This window comes from Eucalyptus grandis, chromosome 1 (assembly GCF_016545825.1).
Source record: "Eucalyptus grandis isolate ANBG69807.140 chromosome 1, ASM1654582v1, whole genome shotgun sequence".
Classification (NCBI taxonomy): domain Eukaryota; kingdom Viridiplantae; phylum Streptophyta; class Magnoliopsida; order Myrtales; family Myrtaceae; genus Eucalyptus; species Eucalyptus grandis.
In genome coordinates, this window is record NC_052612.1 from 40,703,319 (window position 1) to 40,721,903 (window position 18,585).

Here is an 18,585-nt window from a genome sequence, read left to right on the forward strand (position 1 = left end):
GTTGAACAGACCAAATTATCTAAATAATTATTAATTAGATAATTATGTGGAGTAATTAAATTTCGTTTGTCAGCCCTAAACCTCCCAAGGCCAGTATGGCCAGAGAAGTTCAATACGACCGCACCACCTTCTTTTGAATGCTCGGTTTTCTTTAATAGTATTTCGAGGGCTGTTAACGAAATGACTGTTTATCGACCTTGGAAATGCTCCTCACTTGTCGAGATTTGAATTTGAAAAACCCCAGAATTTTTTTCTCCTGTATCTAGGGTTTTGTATCTCAGTAAACCCCCACCCACCCGCTGCTTCCCCTGACAGCTGGTGCCTAAAAATTAATTTTTTCTAAGTTTGATTAATGAGTATGTTTAATGGACGAGATTGCACCCCGCGCGCGTTTACCTGATTCTAGACATGTTAAGGTAATCAGCCAGCTCCTACCTTTGTTGGCCGGCCGTCTTCTTAATGGTGACAAAAAAAACATGTATTATTCGTTTGTAATTTTGCTACATGCTAATCATTCATCTCCTCTATCCTGATGTTGACTTAAATTTTCGTCGTAGAAAAATGGTGACGACCAACTAATTAGAACATTAGAAAAAACGGGGAGGAAAATAATACATGCCTTCGCCACGTCTCGTACAGTGGAAGAGCAGTTGCCAACATGACAGCAGCAACAACAACGTGGTCGGCGAGGATTGCCTTACAGTCGAACCGACAAAGCACGTCGGGAAATCAGCTACTAGCTTCGTCAAACTTTGGAAAGTGAAAAGTTCTAGCACGTACGGGACATTATTAATCGACAGAATTTGAGATTGATTTAAGTCGCTATCGGACGACACGGTCCACCGAATGATGTCGATCCGGGGATGCACCGAGCAGAGTCGCGAGGTTCAAAGCACCGGACAAACTTTCGGTGTGAACTTCGAAGGACGTTTACGTGTCCATGAAAGCCGCACACGGCCGACGTTGCCGACCTCGTAGGCCCTTTTGACATCCACTCGTTGGGCCGTCGTTTCAGCTCGCCACCGAATGATGCTAAAGCGAAGCTCCTCGACCACTGACAAAATAAAGCATATTTAGATTCAGATTTCGAACATCTTTAAAGGATCTGTCGTTGATTAAACAATGGCTATGATAAATTCTTGGAGAAATCTAAAGTTCGACGCAGTCGTTTTTTACAAATTTACCAAATGTCGTTGATTAAACAATGGCTATTTTTAATATTTTTATTTTATTTTTCTATTTTATTTATTTAATTCTTGGAGAAAGATGTGCACTAAAGCTCGACGCAGCTATCATCCCGTTTTTTCCTTCTTTCCACATCACTAGCGACCGCCAAAGAAAAAGAAAGAAGAAAAAAAAAAATAAAAAAGATAAGTCATTTCGTCACTGCATCCGTGTATGCAAAAAGAGTGGTACGCGATTGCAAAAAATTCTCCGACCGGTGCATTTTCAAAAAGAATGGTAAACAAAAAATATTTTTTATATTTTTTAAATTTTTTTTTTTTTGTAAGATATGATTAGTATTGGCTTTTAACCAAAAGGAACTTTACAGCAAAATCTCGGTACCAACAAAACTTGCATTCATGGTGACATATAATAAAAAATGTTAATATCATAAAAAACCTCAAATTGATATATATGATAAATTTAACTTAAATCAATTTCTTGATAATCTAAAACCCCAAAATGATACATATGTAATAAATTTATTCTCTATTAGTTTGTTAAACTTTATCGTCGATTACTAAATTAGATAACACGTGATAGTTAACGAATGTATTAATTTGGAGTTTTACTCCATTAGCAACATGCGTAAATAGTTTTTTGTGATATTAATATATTTTAATGAAAACTAACGAAGAATAAATTTATTACAAATGTACTAAGTTAAAATTTTTGGCGGTCAAAAAATTAATTTGGGATAAATCCGTCACAAATTTATCGTGATATTAACCCTAATAAAATTTTCCCTTTTAGTCGCAAAACTCGCCGTTTCAACTCAAGTCGTTCTCTGGGAATCAAACGAATTGACAAAGCATCTACCTCTTTGGAAAGTTAGCCATTTTCACACACGGGAGGATCCAATTGATTGGGAAAAGGAAAGGAATGGCCTTGTGGAAGAAGGAAAGTGTGAACGTATCATGATGGGGTTTGCGGTGGGAGGGGACGTAGCCATCCTTATCCATTAATATTCTTGGAATAGAAAAATGATGAATCCACAGCCACTAGTTTTCTCAAAGGCCAAAATTGGGAAATAAAGAAGAAAAAAGTCATCCTTTTCTCCCTTTTTTAAGCCAAGGTTTTTATCGCTCGATAAGGTGCCATCCCCCTTTTCTCTTTTCATTTAACCTTTTCAAGGATTGGTCCAAGGGAAGAAGTTTCGGAAAAAAATATTTAAAAAAAAAAAGGAACTGTTTTCATTTTAATTGGTTTTTGGCGGCTCAGACAACTTTAGTTTGGCTTATTTGGTTTAATTTGAGTGATGGGAGTTGGACTATTCCAAGTGCAACTGCGTCGGCCAAATTAAGGCCGGCGATGATAAAAAAATAAAAATAGATGGGAGGAAATTTATAACTACCTTTTATTAGGTTTGGGCACCACGTCACTTTACCTACCAAAATGCCAATTTCAAAATGCAATTGAGTTTCTAGCATAAGCTCTCTCTCTCTCTCTCTCTTCTATGGTGAGTGCAAAATGAGAGTTGTTGAAATGCTCAATGTACATCACGCTATGGGAGTGGAATGAAGAATAAGAGAGATGTTTTCTTTTCTCCTTTAAACAAGGACAATTTGAGATTTTCCTTTCATGTTTGTTCTCGGACCGACAAAGGATCTAGCTTTGATACCAACTGATCAAGAACTATGGAAGCACTTATACTAAAGATGGATTTAGAGTCATAGAAAAGGGAAGAAATATAGAAAGTAGAGAAAATCAAAAGAGAACGGAGAGAAAAGTCAATTTAGATCGGAAACAACCAAGTAGATAATATTCAATAATGAAATCATCACTTGTGAACCGGTTGTTGTAGCCTATATTTTTTGACCCAAATACTACAAAGACTTCTACTATGAAAATAACTCTAAGTAAGGAACTTTGGTAGAAAATATTTATCCACGTTGCAAATCCTGGACAATGGTAAATAGCTAAATCAAATAAATAGACAAATTGATAAGAAAGTTGAAGAATCATTTTCTGCAACGCAAGGTTTATTGGTATATTTATATTGGGCAACGGTTACTCTTAGAGGACATATTTCAGCTTGTACTACTGGTTTGACAAATATTTGGAAGATGAAAGTGCCTCGATAACCGAAGCACCTCATCGTCGCCTTCCCAGAAGTCGCTTTCCAAATGCTTCGGTGCATCGTTGCTTTAAAAACACGTATCATCGAGCACATTTTTTTTTTTTTGTAAAGATCATCGAGCACATTTTATCCTCATCCACATTGTAATTGCGGCACGACATGATAACACTTTTGATACCAAATCAAAGTTAAATTTTTAGTCGGATAACTTATCCATTACTTATTTATTTAGAGAGAGAGAGAGTTTGTTAACATAAATTTTGAGTCGGATGACTTATCCATTACTTATATTTTTATAGGGAGAGAATTTGTCACCACGAGTGAATAAACTTCAATTTGGTATCAATAATGTTGTAATGTCATGCTGTAATTATGATTTTTTTTTAATTGCTACATGACATGACAATATTATGGATATTAATATCAAATGGACTCTTAATAGATGTTTTTCTTTAATCAAGGATAAAGTCAAATTGATATTTATTGGTTCATGGTAACAAATTCTCTCTCTGTGAATACACAAATCAGGACAGGTCATCCGTCTTGAAACTTAGACTCTATTAGGTATCATTTTTCCCAGGCACGTTCCTTCCGAACCCTAAGGAAGCGAAAGCCGAACCGAAGACCCCACGCGTCTTTCGAGGGCAGGGCATAGACAGCGTAATCTCGTGGACGACACCGGGACACATGACTCGGCTCCTCTTTGCCCTAATCACGAAGAGGGGTTCCCTGTGGCCCTAGCCTGAAGCGTACTTGTGTGGCCAACTCTCTCTCTCCTCCTCCTCCGCAACGCGTCGGCCACCGACCAGCGAGCAGGGTTTTGGAAAACTACGACACTTTGCCATAGGATAAAGCAAATGGTGCGAATCACATGTAGTGGAAAAAAAAGGTGGATCCGCAGACAGTGAGGCCCCTTCGTTAGGACGACACCGGGAGGAGGGAGGAGCTGGAGGGATTAGTGGACCCCCTCGCCACATCAAAATCACATTTTTCCACCCGTCTAATCTAACTGAGGTCGGAGCTTTTTGGGGGAGGGGAGGGGGCGGGGGAGGGGGAGGGGGTGGGGCTGGGTTCATTGGAAAGGTATTACCCCACCACCATTGTCTTCTTTTAGCCGAACCTAACTCCTCCGTCTAGAATCATATAGATCATTATTAATTTAACTGGAACCATAACCTATAAAGAGAGAGAGCGAGTAGAGATTTGCATTGGCGGTTTCTTTCTTGTTGTCGTATGAAAGATCCTTAGAGAAATATAACAGTAACCGACACATAATAGAATTTTTACTCATATCAAACATCTATTTCTTTACCCTTTGAATCATGTTTCAATAAGGGCGAGTCGTACATTATTTATTGGTTATCATCTATTTTTTTACCCTTTGAACCGTGTTTCAATAAGGTCGAGTCGTATATGATTTCTTGGATATCGTATCCTCGCAAAGCCACTCTAATCATAAGATATGCGGGTCTTTAAATTCATTTATGGATCAAGTGCAAGTGAATTTTTCAACGGTTTGGAAAATGGAAAACTTGATGAAGTTAATACAATGGAGGTTGTGTTAAGTATTTGAAAAAAGTAAGCTGTATATGAAAATCATACGCAGGATGTAGGGTAAAGTTTCTCGCAACATCATGAAGTGTAAGTGATTTCATAGTCAGATCAGCGGTCGGATTCTTTTGCCCTTCTCTTACCCCATTAAGGAGATCAGTTGATTCCTTTGGTAATGGAGAGATTATAAAAGAAGAAGGAAAAGGGTCCACGAAAATGAAATCTAAGAAAGCAAACTTTACAAATCCTGACATTATTCCTCCACTGGTCGACTCTAAACAATAGTTTTTTTAGTTATTTGCTGTTAGCATTAGTTGCGTCCCCACTGTCTCTCCCTCTCTCTCTGCGGTAAAGATTCGTACTAATTTTATTCGATGAATACTCAAAGTTTATTCCTTAGTCTCTCTCCTACTGCAAGTGCAACAGCAGGAGTTCTCACCATTCCCAAATTCATTATCACCTCTCTGTCTCTCTGTCTCTGTCTCTCTCTCGCTCTTCTTCTCCTCCTCCTCCTCACGTTTGCCCTGTCTCTCTCTGAATAGGGAACACATAGTTTGGAGGTGGATGCTATAGAATGGAGCGGGCTCAGCTCCTTCTTCCAGCTCGTTGCTCTGTTTTCTAGAACCTCCTCTGTGTTTCAGCTCATCATACTTTTCCTTCTCGGTTTGAATCTTTAAATTTACAAAACCCATCCTTCGTCTCTGTCTGATCACCATCCTCTTCGCTTAATACTGCTCAAAGCTCTCATTTTGGGTCTCCTTGGTGATATCCCCTCTCTCTCTCTCTCGTTCTTTCGAGGTTTTATCAAGTTCCAATATTGCTAATCCACCTATTGCATTCGTTCACCGATTACCTGTGGGCTTTTTCTTTGGCCAATAAAAAAGGATACCCACCTTTTTGCCTTGAGATTCAGAGAATTCCCCTTTCTCTTTTTCTTACTCTTCCTTTATCCTTGTATTGCTTTCTGGTCTAATTCTTACATTATTTTGTGTTTAACCTTTTAAAAGAGCGAATATTTTCACGTCCTCAATTTCTGTGGGTGGGAATCGCTGTCACCAGCCGTCCAACCTTCAAAAAACCGTTGCTTCCCTCTCTCTGTCTATATCTCTCAGAGTAGTGAGATACAGAGTGATATAATCAGCACTCTAGTTGAGACCCCCTTATTCACTAAGGAGGGTGAAAAGAAAAAATAATTTTGGGGAAAATAAGGAAAAAGGATGAATTTTTCCAAGTGGGTTTTGTGCTTGGGGCTGTTGGGTTGTTCCGTTTTTGTTGCTCACGTGGAGGGTCTTGGTGTGAATTGGGGCACGATGGCCACTCACGAGTTGCCCCCGGGGACAGTGGTGCAAATGTTGAAGGACAATGGGATCAAGAAGGTGAAGCTTTTCGATGCCGATCAGTACACCCTGAGCGCCCTCGCGGGGAGCAACATCGAGGTCATGGTCGCCATACCGAACGACCAGCTCGCTTCCATGACCAGCTACGAGAGGGCGAAGCAGTGGGTGCAGCGCAACGTCACCCGGTACAACTTCAATGGGGGAGTTAGCATCAAGTAAGTTTGGTGGACTAGCTGTCGTGGTTCTCTCATTGCTTAAGTTTTTGAAAATCTGAGTCAACTTGGTTGATCGAGTGCGGTTTTTACCAGGGGTTATTGCTCCAATAAGCTCCTTGTTCTGCCTCTTGAAATTGACCAAATTGTTGAAAATTGCTCTGCCGTGAGGTTTGCATTAATGGAAGAATATGTTGTTAGCTTAGCTAATGCGGTTGTTCACAAGAAAAGAACCCATTGGACATTTCTTTATGATTAAAGTTGATAGTTGTTGGGATCTGCTCGTCTGTTGACTCTCTTGATCTGTCTGAAATTACGTGGCAGAAGAAATTATTTATTTCTTGCGTATAAAGTTGTTGATGCCCAAATCTGACGTGCATTCAATGCTTGCGTTGTCCCAAAATGTCCTTAAAAGAAGAGTCCGCAATACTTAATTCTAAGGGGAGTCCTGGGCATCTTCTTCTGAAAATTCAGTTCTACATGTTTAAGTCGTAATTTCTTGCTGATTTGCAAATTTTCAGCATTTACTGTTTCGATGATGTCCGTCCTGCATAACCAGTTTGATCTTAGTTGCCTGATTCCTTCTACGCGGCCGGACTGAAGATACAAAAAATTGCAAAGTGAACCCTCTGTGACATCTTTCTTCTAGGAAACCAATAACTTGATCGCGTAATTGTGGCCATCTGATAGCACTGTGACAAAGTTTTAGGAACTTGAAATTTCTTCCCCATGGTTAGCTATGGAGTTAAACAGGATTAAAGAACCAATACGAGCAAGCAACAAATTGCTCTAGAAGTTGTGGATTTGTGACTTGGTTCTTGATAAGTCACTACTATGTAAGGTGGAATTTGTTTGTAAGTCGGACCAGAGTAAGCTTCCCTTCATGATTTGGCAGGTGAGATGTGTGCATTAGACAGTAGCAATCAACAAGCTTGGGTGATGTGTCGTTAGGAGGTTAGAAACATCCATTGATTAGATTAAACCGTGATACCTTTTTGGGAGCTGTAACACAACTGCAGAGCGCAAAGGCCTTTTCTTTTCATTCTATACTCGTGCCTTGATATATGCGATTGATTGAAGCAGAAGATTATGATGAGAAATTGGCCCTCAACAATGAAATAAAATTATTTCTTCTGCCTCCTGTGGTAACTGTCCTTCTCACTACTTGCTGAGTAGTCTTACATTATGTGTGGTAGATTGTTCTATTGCCAGTGAAATCAACATGGAAAAATTTGACTGAAAATCTCTCACTGGGGTGAGAATGTCTGTTGCAATCTCACAAATGCATGTATATCTATCTATATCTCACTCGGAACTTGCTGTTTTACGGAATATAATCATTGATGAAGTACTTTGTTCTTAACACAGATATGTAGCAGTTGGAAATGAGCCATTTCTCTCAGCCTACAATGGCTCATTCCTAAATGTCACCTTCCCAGCACTTCAGAACATCCAAAATGCCCTGAATGAGGTAGGGGTTGGGGACACCGTTAAGGCCACCGTACCTGTGAACGCAGACGTGTACAACTCCCCCGTCAGCAATCCCGTACCATCCGCTGGGAGGTTTAGGACTGACATCAGCGATCTCATGACCCAAATTGTCGAGTTCCTAGCCAAGAACAGCGCACCTCTCACCGTCAACATTTATCCATTCCTGAGTCTCTATGGTAACGACAACTTCCCCATCGACTATGCCTTCTTCGATGGGGCCACCCCAGTCGTGGACAACGGGATACAATACACGAACGTGTTCGATGCCAACTTCGACACTCTAGTATCGGCTCTTAAGGCGGTGGGCCATGGGGACATGACCCTCATGGTGGGTGAAGTGGGATGGCCTACAGATGGTGACAAGAATGCCAATATAGCTAGTGCTGTTAGATTCTACAACGGTCTTATGCCGAGGCTCGCGGCCAATACTGGGACCCCACTCCGGCCTGGTTACATTGAAGTATACCTCTTTGGTCTTATTGATGAGGATGCGAAGAGCATCGCCCCAGGAAGTTTTGAGCGGCACTGGGGGATATTCCGCTACGATGGGCAGCCCAAGTTCCCATTAGATCTATCTGGCCAGAATCAGAACAAGTTCCTTGTTGCCGCTAAGAATGTGAATTATCTTCCTCAGCAGTGGTGCGTGCTGAATCCTAAAGCGAACGATCTGAGCAAGCTGGGGACGAACATAAACTATGCTTGCACCTTTGCAGATTGCACATCCCTAGGATACGGATCGTCCTGCAACAGCTTAGATGCCAATGGCAACGCGTCATACGCGTTCAACATGTACTACCAGGTTCAAAATCAGAACCCTCTCAGCTGCAACTTTGAAGGCTTGGCCACTGTCACGACGCAGAACATATCGCAAGGCACGTGCAACTTTATCATCCAGATTGCTGCTTCCCCATCCTCTTCACTGGGGCCTTCTTTGGTGGCTCTAGTGCTATCGGCGGTGTTTGCTTTCCTTTTCCAATAGCCTTTTTGTCCTTGTAGATAGCTTCCGTATGTATTATTTCTGATTTTTTGGGTTTTCGATACTCTCTTGTATCCTCATTGTTTTTCATTGTTGAACACAATAAAGTTACAGAGAGTTCATCTTGAGTTAAAATTAGCAATGTAACGATAGTTCAATGATTGGACTATGCATACTTTAAATTCATAATGTCCGTTTGGTGCACGTACGTCTGACATGAGCTTGGTAGGTCGTGAATATTGTAGATATTCGCCCATTAATCAAGTGAATCATCATGCTTCCCCAGGCGTGATCAGTTGAAAATGCCCGAGCTCCATTGTGTCAAGGATTTAAAGAGAGTAAAAGCAAGGCTTGTTAGGGCCGTGAAATGGCGACTTCATTTACCATGATGGTAGCGAATTTTGAACCTGCCCCGATAATATTCAAATGTGATATGTGATTTTATTCAGCACTATCGCAAGCTCGAGGTCGAGAACGGGTGACAAATTCAAATAGATTTGTCTTGAAAACAGTTGGTTTAGATAGCTGTAGCCATGGTCGGGAGCTGCAAACTTGGAGCTTCTCTCTAGACCGCCATCCATTCATTGCCGTCTCAGAATCGAAGTACTAGTGCTGAAAGAACGTAGCGCAGGAGAACAGGAGCAGCATCGCTTGACAAACGGAAGCAGACCAAGCAGAAGAGGTTTAGCCAGGATTTGAAACTGGGAAGCGGGCTTTGATGTCGTGTTCGATAACCGATTATCCAGAAAGCTTCACCCACCAGAAAGGCGAACCGCGGTCCTGGCATCATCCTAGAATCCACAACATGGGATATCTTGTCATTTTGAAGGAATTACCCCCACACTGATCAGGCTGCACCAGTCCGGCATAGATGAAGAGTCCTAGGAATCTAGCCATTGCGGGATTTATGGCGTCGATGGGCCAACTCCTGCTAGTTTGTTCCAACCGAAAGAGAGGCCAATGTAGAACAAACACGAGCTTGCGAAGCCAATCACCCCAGGTTATAAAACCAGAACATTCGTAGACGAGCCACTTTCCGCACCGCTGAAAGCAGCTAGCTAACGAGCAAGTTAAACAATCCACAATTTCAATCTCGGGTTGAACCGAAACCAGATTGGGGAGATATAGGCAACAGCTGTGTCGTGAAACTCCGACAGACAATAACTGCGCCTCGATGAGCGGTTATTCACTACGTTCATCATACTATATATCGCGATAACACAGCTCGCCAAGAGTGAATTCTACACTTGTCTATATACATTTCTGCACCGTGATCGATTCCGTGCACCATAATTTACAAAACGAGCGAGGTAATCTCTTGGATTGATGGGCTCGATTGGTTGAGTCCAATTTCATCATCGTTGATGTCCGCTTGGTCGTTTCCGCAGAAACAAAGGGCCCATAAATTCATAAGCGAGATCCTCGGATGCGTACATGCATCTGGTGGACTCCGTGTAGCCTATGATGCTCCAAAAGAGAATTTGAAGGGGACCCAAAATGGGAGAAACATCTAACTTTCCTTTTATGTTCTTTTTGGCAAGCCTTGGAACTTTTCAACGCACGAATTTTCACCTGTGGATGAATTTGGCTTCGTGAAAGGAAATTTGCCAAGAAAAACCAACCTTGGGCCTGAAATTTGATGCGATGAATACTCGACTATATAAATTCCTTATATTTGAAATTAATTTTCGATTTAGAAACCCTAACTAAAACAAATCGGGCGAGGTTCGAAGTTTTGGGATGCGCCGGGTGTGATGCAAACCGTGGACCATATTAGCTCGAGAATTTGAGCAATCCTTGCACCGTCCTGAAGGATGCGATGATATTTCTAAGCATTCGATGGGCCTCTCGCCTCTCGCAATAGTATGATCTAAGAGCAAGGGGATGCACTGATCTTGGATGCAATTTACACGATGCACTTAAGGTTTCTTTTTAATTTTTCGCCTAAAGATTAATGGTAGCATTATTCTTCACTGTGGCGGACCAAATGACGATGTGACAAACGATGCCCTTGATTGTGAATAATTGGAGCAGTGAGGACTTCTCACTTAGAGAAGAAAACGACTCTCTACACGCTTGTAATCTTAAGATTCGAGCAAACAATGAATACTTGATTTGAGGTTTCGCACTTTCCTCTAAGTTTCCATCTTTGGATGCAACGCCCCAATAATGATCAGCTTTCTCCTTTATCCTTTTCTTGTCGTGTGTATCCCCATATCCATTACATAAGCTGTGAGCTGTAAACCTTTCCCGCCATCTAAAATTCTAAATAAAGCCGCTTTATATAGATTATAATTTATATATAACATATACACACACACACACAAAAGATGTAAACTTTGACTAATCACCAGTCCAAATCCAAGTATGAGCGGTGACAAGGTAACTTTGACTAATTACCATCATCAACGGCACAATTTTCGCCATGAGCTTTACAATTGTAAAGGTACACTCAAGAGAGAAACAAAACAAACATCGCCGCAATCTTTACTAGTTTGTGCAAAAACTTCAAATAAAAGTCTAGAGTGAAATCTTTTTCTCTCTCAAAAAAGGGGCTTAGAGTGAATATTTATATTTCAAATAAGGGCCCGGAGCGACAGACTTAGTCTTGAATGAGGGCCCGAACTCACCAACCAGCCAAATCCTATGCAAGCACGAGCTCTCCGCCCCTTCCCTTTCGCCTCTTCTTCCGCATCCATGTTTGTTGATAAAGGGTCTTTTGACTCTTTTTAGTGTTGAGTGAGTGTGAAGAAGCATTTGCAATTTGCGCGTCCTGGACAATAAGTGATGGAGGGAGGGCATTGCATGTGCCTCGCGAGAAGAAGTTGTCGAGACAGCATTTAGTGGCCGAGACAAGGGAGCTTTTCCCTCAAGAGGAGAGCACATGTCCTACCAAAAAGCATGGAGGCGCGACCAGTGCTTTTGTGGTACATACATTGCACAGATAAGGTTATAGGGACAGGGCGATAACGCCCCCCATTTGGGTCCATACCATCCACCTTTCATCAGTTTGAGGAAAATGAGGCCAATCTAGATCGCGGATTTTTTTTTATCGTCGGTCGCTCCATGTCGCTCTATCCCGTTTGGGTATGGACTTCCCATGCCTAGCATGTGAGATTGGTTCGCTCACCGTTGACTAGTGCGACTTGTGCCGAAAGTGGAATTGTTTAACTCGATGATATCTAGCACTTTTGAGAGAGAAAATACTAAATGGTGAAAATACCACAGAAAGTGAACTGGTATTTGTGTCACATCACCCCAAACTAATATCCGTGTTGCAAAAAATCTCAAATTTATACATTTGTGACAAATTTATCAAAAAATTTTAAGGCAAAATTGGAGCAAAATCTAGGGATTTTAGGGAATTTTCGAAACGTGAAGAAGCTTATATAGAAAAAAAAAAAAACTAACAGATTTCCCAATCTCGATTTATTTTCTTCAAATCTGGCTTCCCCGTAATGACGTCATTTAGGAAACCCATTTATGGTAAATTTCCACGTAACATGCTAATCATCCAAGTTGTTTGCCTAGTGCATTTCCACACCAGAATTTCAACAAGGATTTTTAAACGGAAGCTAATGGAGAACAAATTTGTTATAGCCATATGATAAGAGATTTTTATAGTTTGGGATAAATATGCCAAGATGTACCAATTTGGAATTTTTAGTAGCATAAAAATTAGTTTAGAGTAAATGTGACACAAGTATATTAGTTTAAGATTTTGATGGTATAAACCCATTAGAATCTCCAAACTTGAATTTAAAGAAGATGGCAAGAAAACGGTGATTCCAATGAGAACTAGGGGTATGCAAAAAAATCAAGAACCCCTTAGAATCGAACTAGTGGTTCCCATGGGGACCGGTCCGATTCCCAATTCAAGGGATGGAATCGCCCGCTTGGGCTGGACTGGTATTTATATTTGTATATTTTGATAAATGATTTCTGCAACTTTGAAAAGAAATTAAATTTCCCCTTCTTTCTGCATTTTCTAGATAAGTGTTGTTAATGTATTCTACCAATTTCAAAGTCCTCGACAAAGACTTTCATCGATGTCTTAATGAGGACATTGATGCCCTCTTCTTGCTATCTAAATTGAGACTTATCTCATTATTGTCCTCTCCGTTGGGTCCTTGTTTTCTCTTGCTCGTTTCTTCAATGCCTTCACGCTAACATCCATAGCTCGAAACTTTAGCATAATCTCATGATAAGGATTTCAATTTAGGGGATTGATTCGCCAACCACACTCCTACATAAACATTAAGGTCCCTTTTACATCATCTCCTTCATTAGAATCGCGTGCTTAATGTAACGTCCATACAACACGCAATAGAAACATTTTAGGTTTATTCATTTAGTTCTATTGGACCAACAGATGGTTTTCAGTTGCCATTTTTATAATTGGTCTTTGGTGAGTGATTCTTGATTTTCAAGATGGGAACTATTCATCCGAAAGCCAATCACCCTTAATGAGAAATCATTGGTGTCTTTGTTTGTGTAAACAAAAGAATTGTGGCGACTCTTTTAAAATCCAATTCTTGACATTTAAGCAAAAATAAAAGAAAAAAGAAAATTTTAATGGGGTCGAATTTTACAAGGAGATGAATGGTAGGAAAGGGTGGGGACAAAGGGGAGTGGGGGTGGCGTAATTGAAATAACCCACCACCACGAAAATCATAGGACATGTCGGTCCAAACTTTAGTCGGTATGACATGACTCAAGGCTGTAAAAAGAAAGGAAGTTGGTGGTGAATTTATGGGAATTGGGAAAGCAAAGATGATATCTGCCTGCTCGTGTCTCTCCATTTTGATCCGTACCCCAGTCTCTTTTTCAGAGTTTTTTTTTTTTTCTTCCCTTGACTATGGTATTTGATTTTTTTTCCTTCCATGACATCTTTATTCCTATCTTCAAGAGGAAAAAGAAAAGTGTACAGTTCGAGAAATTGACGGAGTTGGTAGCTTATTGGTACGAAAGAAATCACATCCGAGGAGGCAAAGCTTTTCGCGAGAGAGAGGCTTCGAATGTTTTTGATCAGTTGGCTTCATTTGGTTGGTTCCGTTTGCTTTGTGAGAAGTCAATAATTCAAGAAAAGATTTTCCCAACCTCAATAATTCTTAGCCCTTGAAAATATGAGTGGATATAAATATTTTTATTATTAACAATAGTCAATGCCTGAGAAGTGTAGATGATAAGAAACATAAACAATGAAAAATTATAAATTTTATTTTTCTAAATCATTAATATTTGCGAACCGAGTCAAATGAAAATGGTGGTGCAATGGCATAATTTATGTGAAACAATTTGGAATTTTGGAGTGTTTACGGAATTAGTCATCAATTATTTTGAGTCATTCAAAGTATGATGTCGTCCCATCATTATAATGTTTATTGTCTCCATTGATCTTGATAAGGACCCTATATATATATATACATATATATGTATATTGTATTGCACAAATTCGAGAATAATTAGAAAGAATTATTGGATATGGACTCTCATGTGCTGCCCCTGCCCCTAAAGTCGTAGCCCCCAACAACTCGAGTGACCACCAATCCTTATATATTATGCAAATTCAATTTGCTCATCGTCGTCTAGCTATATCTTCATATGACATTTTTACTTTTTAAAATTTTTTCATTTCCATTAAGGTCATTATCGTAGCATTTCTTTTGTCGTTTTGTGGGAATAATTTCCCAATATAAATTTTGAAAAAAAAAAACCTGAATTTTTTAATTTGGAAAAATTGCTCCCCGTCTCGAGACTTGGGTCCGCTACGTGTTCCTGCACGAAATGCAATCGTTTGAATGGATGCGCTGCATTGGCGGCCAAAGCAATTGATCGACGTGCAATATTTAATTTCGCACTTTTTTTTTACAATAAACAAACTATCTTCGTAATTTCTTTAATCGGTCCCGCGGTCACGTCCCATCAATGTGCGCCGAAAACACTTAACGTGCATAACGAAGGAAGACCCGATGCGTTGATTGTGCGATAAGGATATATTGCCAAATTGCAAAATTCATGATTTTCCTTATTCCCAGTCAAATAGCTAGATTTTCCAAATTACATGCTCCGACGTAACTTGTTCTTTGTTTTCTAGGGACGAACGTGTCCATGCCTTGTGCTTGCACGGAATCCCGGCGTTGAATGTTGATGAGTTTGGTGTTGAATACTATTGTCTAAATGTCCACTTGCTCCCAACCAATCTGAACAGAAAAAAAATAAAGACAAATTACACGCGTATGTGTATGCGCAAAGCAAGTGATTCGGAAGTCGTATCTTCTCCACAAATTGATGCACTTGAAGATCACATGTAGATCGCCAATCAGTGCGTCATTTGATTGTGTTGTGCATTATCTATTGTTCTCAATAGACACCGACGACTGGAGACCAGATGAACTGTGACATTCCTTAATCAACTCACTTAAAGTATTATCTGTTTTGGTCATTTCCATTGTATCTTTTTTGAGTCCTAATGTAAATCTTGTTGTTACAATAAAAGACACCTCCATGAGTTAATTTCAGTTTACACATATATTTCAAAAATGTTCTTCCCAATTTGGTGTATAATTCGATTCATTCCTGATCCATTTATCATCCTAGAAGCCTATCAAGAGCCACCTCTTGTCCAAGTCTTCTGTCCCGACAGCCACTCTCTATCCTGATCAGACTGGATCGATCGTGCCATGTTGACGCATAAGCTCCGGTCGACATACCGTCGACGCACGATGTGTTTTGACGAGCCGAACGCCAAACGCCAAGAGCAGGTCCCCACACTGGCTTACGTGCGAAGCCCTCAAATTGTACAGAGGGCAGAAGTTGCCGAGCCGAACTTGAAATTCGAAATCGAGTCGGGACAAGGGGAGTACTGCCGGTGCGACCCCACGGAAGAAGTTCGTGCAAATTCCGATGCACCCTCTGGCTCTCTCGGGAGGAAGAAAAATCAGATGGTTGCGTTCCTACGATACCACAGAGAGAGAGAGAGAGAGAGAGAGATGTAGAGAGGGGACAGGAATCTCTACAAAAACAGGGGTGGTTCGAAAAGTCATTGGTTCAGTGGGGGAGAAAGAATACGATGAGAAAGCTCACGTGCATGCTTTGTTTTGCACTGCACCGCACACTGCAATTTGTAGAGGATAGAGATTCTCTCTCTCTCTCTCTCTCTCTCCCTTGGATACCCGTGGCCGTCAATCCATCATTAGAGCGGAATTACGCGAGTTTTAGAATAATTTTCCGCTAATTACGGGTCATCGTCAATCATGGCTTCTCTCTCTTTTGGCCCTCGCCGCTAGAGCTCTGACCCTTTTCTCTTCTTTCTCTAAATTCAAAAAGCTGGCGATGCTCTGACTCGCGCTCTCGGTCTCCCTGTTTTGCGTATTTTCTCCTCACTCTTTTTGAGGGAGCAGAAGCTGGTCCGAGCTAAAGACGACGACGTCGTCGTCGTCGCCTAGAGGCCATGTCTCTTTCAACTCGCCCTATGTTCCCCACTCCTCAACTACGCTTTCGATTCCTTTGAGCTCTTTCCTTTTGTCCTTGTGGCGTGGGGAAAAAACATCATGCGTCTGTGGTACCCGAAACAACATCATCAGCAGCAGCAGCAGCAGCATCTAGCGGCCTCGCAATAATTGCGAGTAAGGATCGCCCGGCGTTTTCCCCCTCACGGAGGAGAGCAGAGCTGATGAGGAGACGAGGGGAGGGGGGGCCTAATTAAAGCGCCCGGCCGTGAAATTTTGAATGGGGAATTGCGGTTGCAGTTGGGAAGGACTCGTCCAACCTAATTTACTAGCCCGTGAGAGAGAGAGCATTAATGGTTCTTTGGGCCTTTTCATGTCCAGATTATTAATTGCTGGGGCACACATTTGACATTTGGTCAGGAATTGCCCAGGAATCGTCACACCATAATCGAGTCCAAAACCTCAAATGCTCTCGCAACACCCAGAACCCCAAAAAAAAGAATGTCTGAACCGCATCGATGGAATGAAATGAAACCCAGCCAGAGCCTCAAGAAATCATCATTGAGAATTAATAACTAAACGAAGGGTCTTTTCGCCATGGATAACAAATATTTTTCCTATCTTAACGTAGAAGTTTTTACCTAATAATCACCTAATCTAACCTGACTGGAGAAAAACCCCTCACCTTTCCTCTGGGATTTTTTTTTTTCACCTCCTCTCGCCGGAAGGGGAGAGGAGGGAGACGTTCGAACTCCTCATCTCCATGACCTTCTTGTGGGAGTTGGAGTGCAAGTAGCTCACGAAGGTGGGGCTCTTGGCCGGCCGGTACTCCGGCAGCAGCCGGCCCGACTTGTACCTCACCCCGCACGCGTTGCACAGCGTCTTCGGCCCCATTGGCCCCGCCCTCCACTGCGGCGTCCTCTGCGACAGGCAGTGGGTGCACCTCCTCCCCGTCCCCTGCTGCCCTGCTCCTCCGCCGCCGCCGCCTCCGCTCTCCTCCGAGTGGTCTTCTTTGCTCTCCACCGCTTCCTCCTCCTCTGCGTCGCATTGCGTGGGACTACTTGGCATGTTGGTGGTGGTTGTCTTGGGCAGTTCTTGTTCCTGCTTCTTGGTCTGTTCTTGTTCTTGTTCTTGCTTCTTGGGCTGAATGAGCTCGCTGTCGGCGAGCCAGTGGGACTGGTGGAGCAAGAGCGGGTCGGCGGAGTGGTTGGGCCAAGCGGGCATCATCAGGAACGCGTTGTTCTTGGTTTTGGCGGCTGCGATTCTCTTCCTCTTGCTCCTCGCCTTGCCTGTGACCACAATCTTGTGGAGCGACGGCAAATTTGTCGAGGAAGGCTTGCTGGGCGTTTTGGAAGGAACTGATGCTGAGGAAGGCGTCGGTAGCGTTTGGACCTGGAGTGTGTTTCCACTGCTGGACAAGCAGTCCTCCACAAAGACTGACAGCCACTCCATGCTAACATCAGCTTCCTGAACGTTGCATAAATTTGCAAAAATAGTAAGACTAAAGAGCCCGTACGATTTTAAAAATGCTGTCTTTTAAGTGCAGCATCTGTTGCTACTTGCAAAACAGGAGTAGAGAGCACAGAGAAGATGGAAGCAGAGTAACAAGTGGGTTTTAGGTGAGCCCAAGACGGTCCGAGTCCATGCATTACGGCCAAAATGGAAAAGAAAAAACAGTAGGTAGTATGAAGCAAAGCAAAGGCCGTGCCGTTCTTTATTCGCTCTTCACGTTTCTTGAAAGACGACATAAACTGGGTGCGGAACAGAGGCAAGACAGAGCAAGATGAGTGTACCGGCTTCTGATTGGAGAAGAGCTCGTCAAGACTGTTGCTTGCGAAGCCACCGAGCTTCGGCTGCGAGTCTCCGGGAACCGACACATTCCGGCAGAACTCCATGGGCGAGAGAAACGGAGCAAAGTAACGTCAATTTGCAGAGGGAGAGAGGGAAAGAAAAACAGAGCAGGTAGGAGAAATTGAGTCGAGTGCTCGAATGAGCTGCTTCAAAGTGAGAGAGATAGAGAGAGAGAGAGAGAGAGAGACGGAGACACAGAGAGGGACCCTTTTAAATCTTTGATGGCCTCGATATCTGTCGGCAGATTGATAATGCTAAAGAAACGATCGAACTTAATTGTTTATTTTTTTAAAGATAAATAATCTCATGACATTCATATATGAGTTATGAAATACCTGTCTACCATATACCCTTCATTTTATTTGCATCTTGGATTCTATGGCTACTGTTCTTGGTCTTTCTAAATTATAAT

At 41.8% G+C, this 18,585-nt stretch overlaps 2 protein-coding genes across 2 annotated transcripts; one reads left to right on the forward strand and one right to left on the reverse strand.

Moving 5' to 3' along the window:
- Positions 1 to 5,169: 5,169 nt before the first annotated feature.
- Positions 5,170 to 9,053, forward strand: LOC104442778 (glucan endo-1,3-beta-glucosidase 8). Its single transcript, XM_010056171.3, has 2 exons — positions 5,170 to 6,407; positions 7,773 to 9,053. Exons 1-2 carry the CDS (start codon positions 6,073 to 6,075, stop codon positions 8,872 to 8,874), a joined length of 1,437 nt encoding a protein of 478 aa, XP_010054473.1. The 5' UTR covers positions 5,170 to 6,072; the 3' UTR covers positions 8,875 to 9,053.
- A 7,790-nt stretch (positions 9,054 to 16,843) lies between these two features.
- On the reverse strand, positions 16,844 to 18,483 carry LOC104442789 (GATA transcription factor 2). Its single transcript, XM_010056180.3, has 2 exons — positions 18,116 to 18,483; positions 16,844 to 17,789 (listed from the first exon to the last, which is right to left on the reverse strand). The coding sequence occupies exons 1-2, from the start codon at positions 18,215 to 18,217 to the stop codon at positions 17,031 to 17,033; spliced, it is 861 nt and encodes a 286-aa protein (XP_010054482.2). The 5' UTR covers positions 18,218 to 18,483; the 3' UTR covers positions 16,844 to 17,030.
- Positions 18,484 to 18,585: the final 102 nt, after the last annotated feature.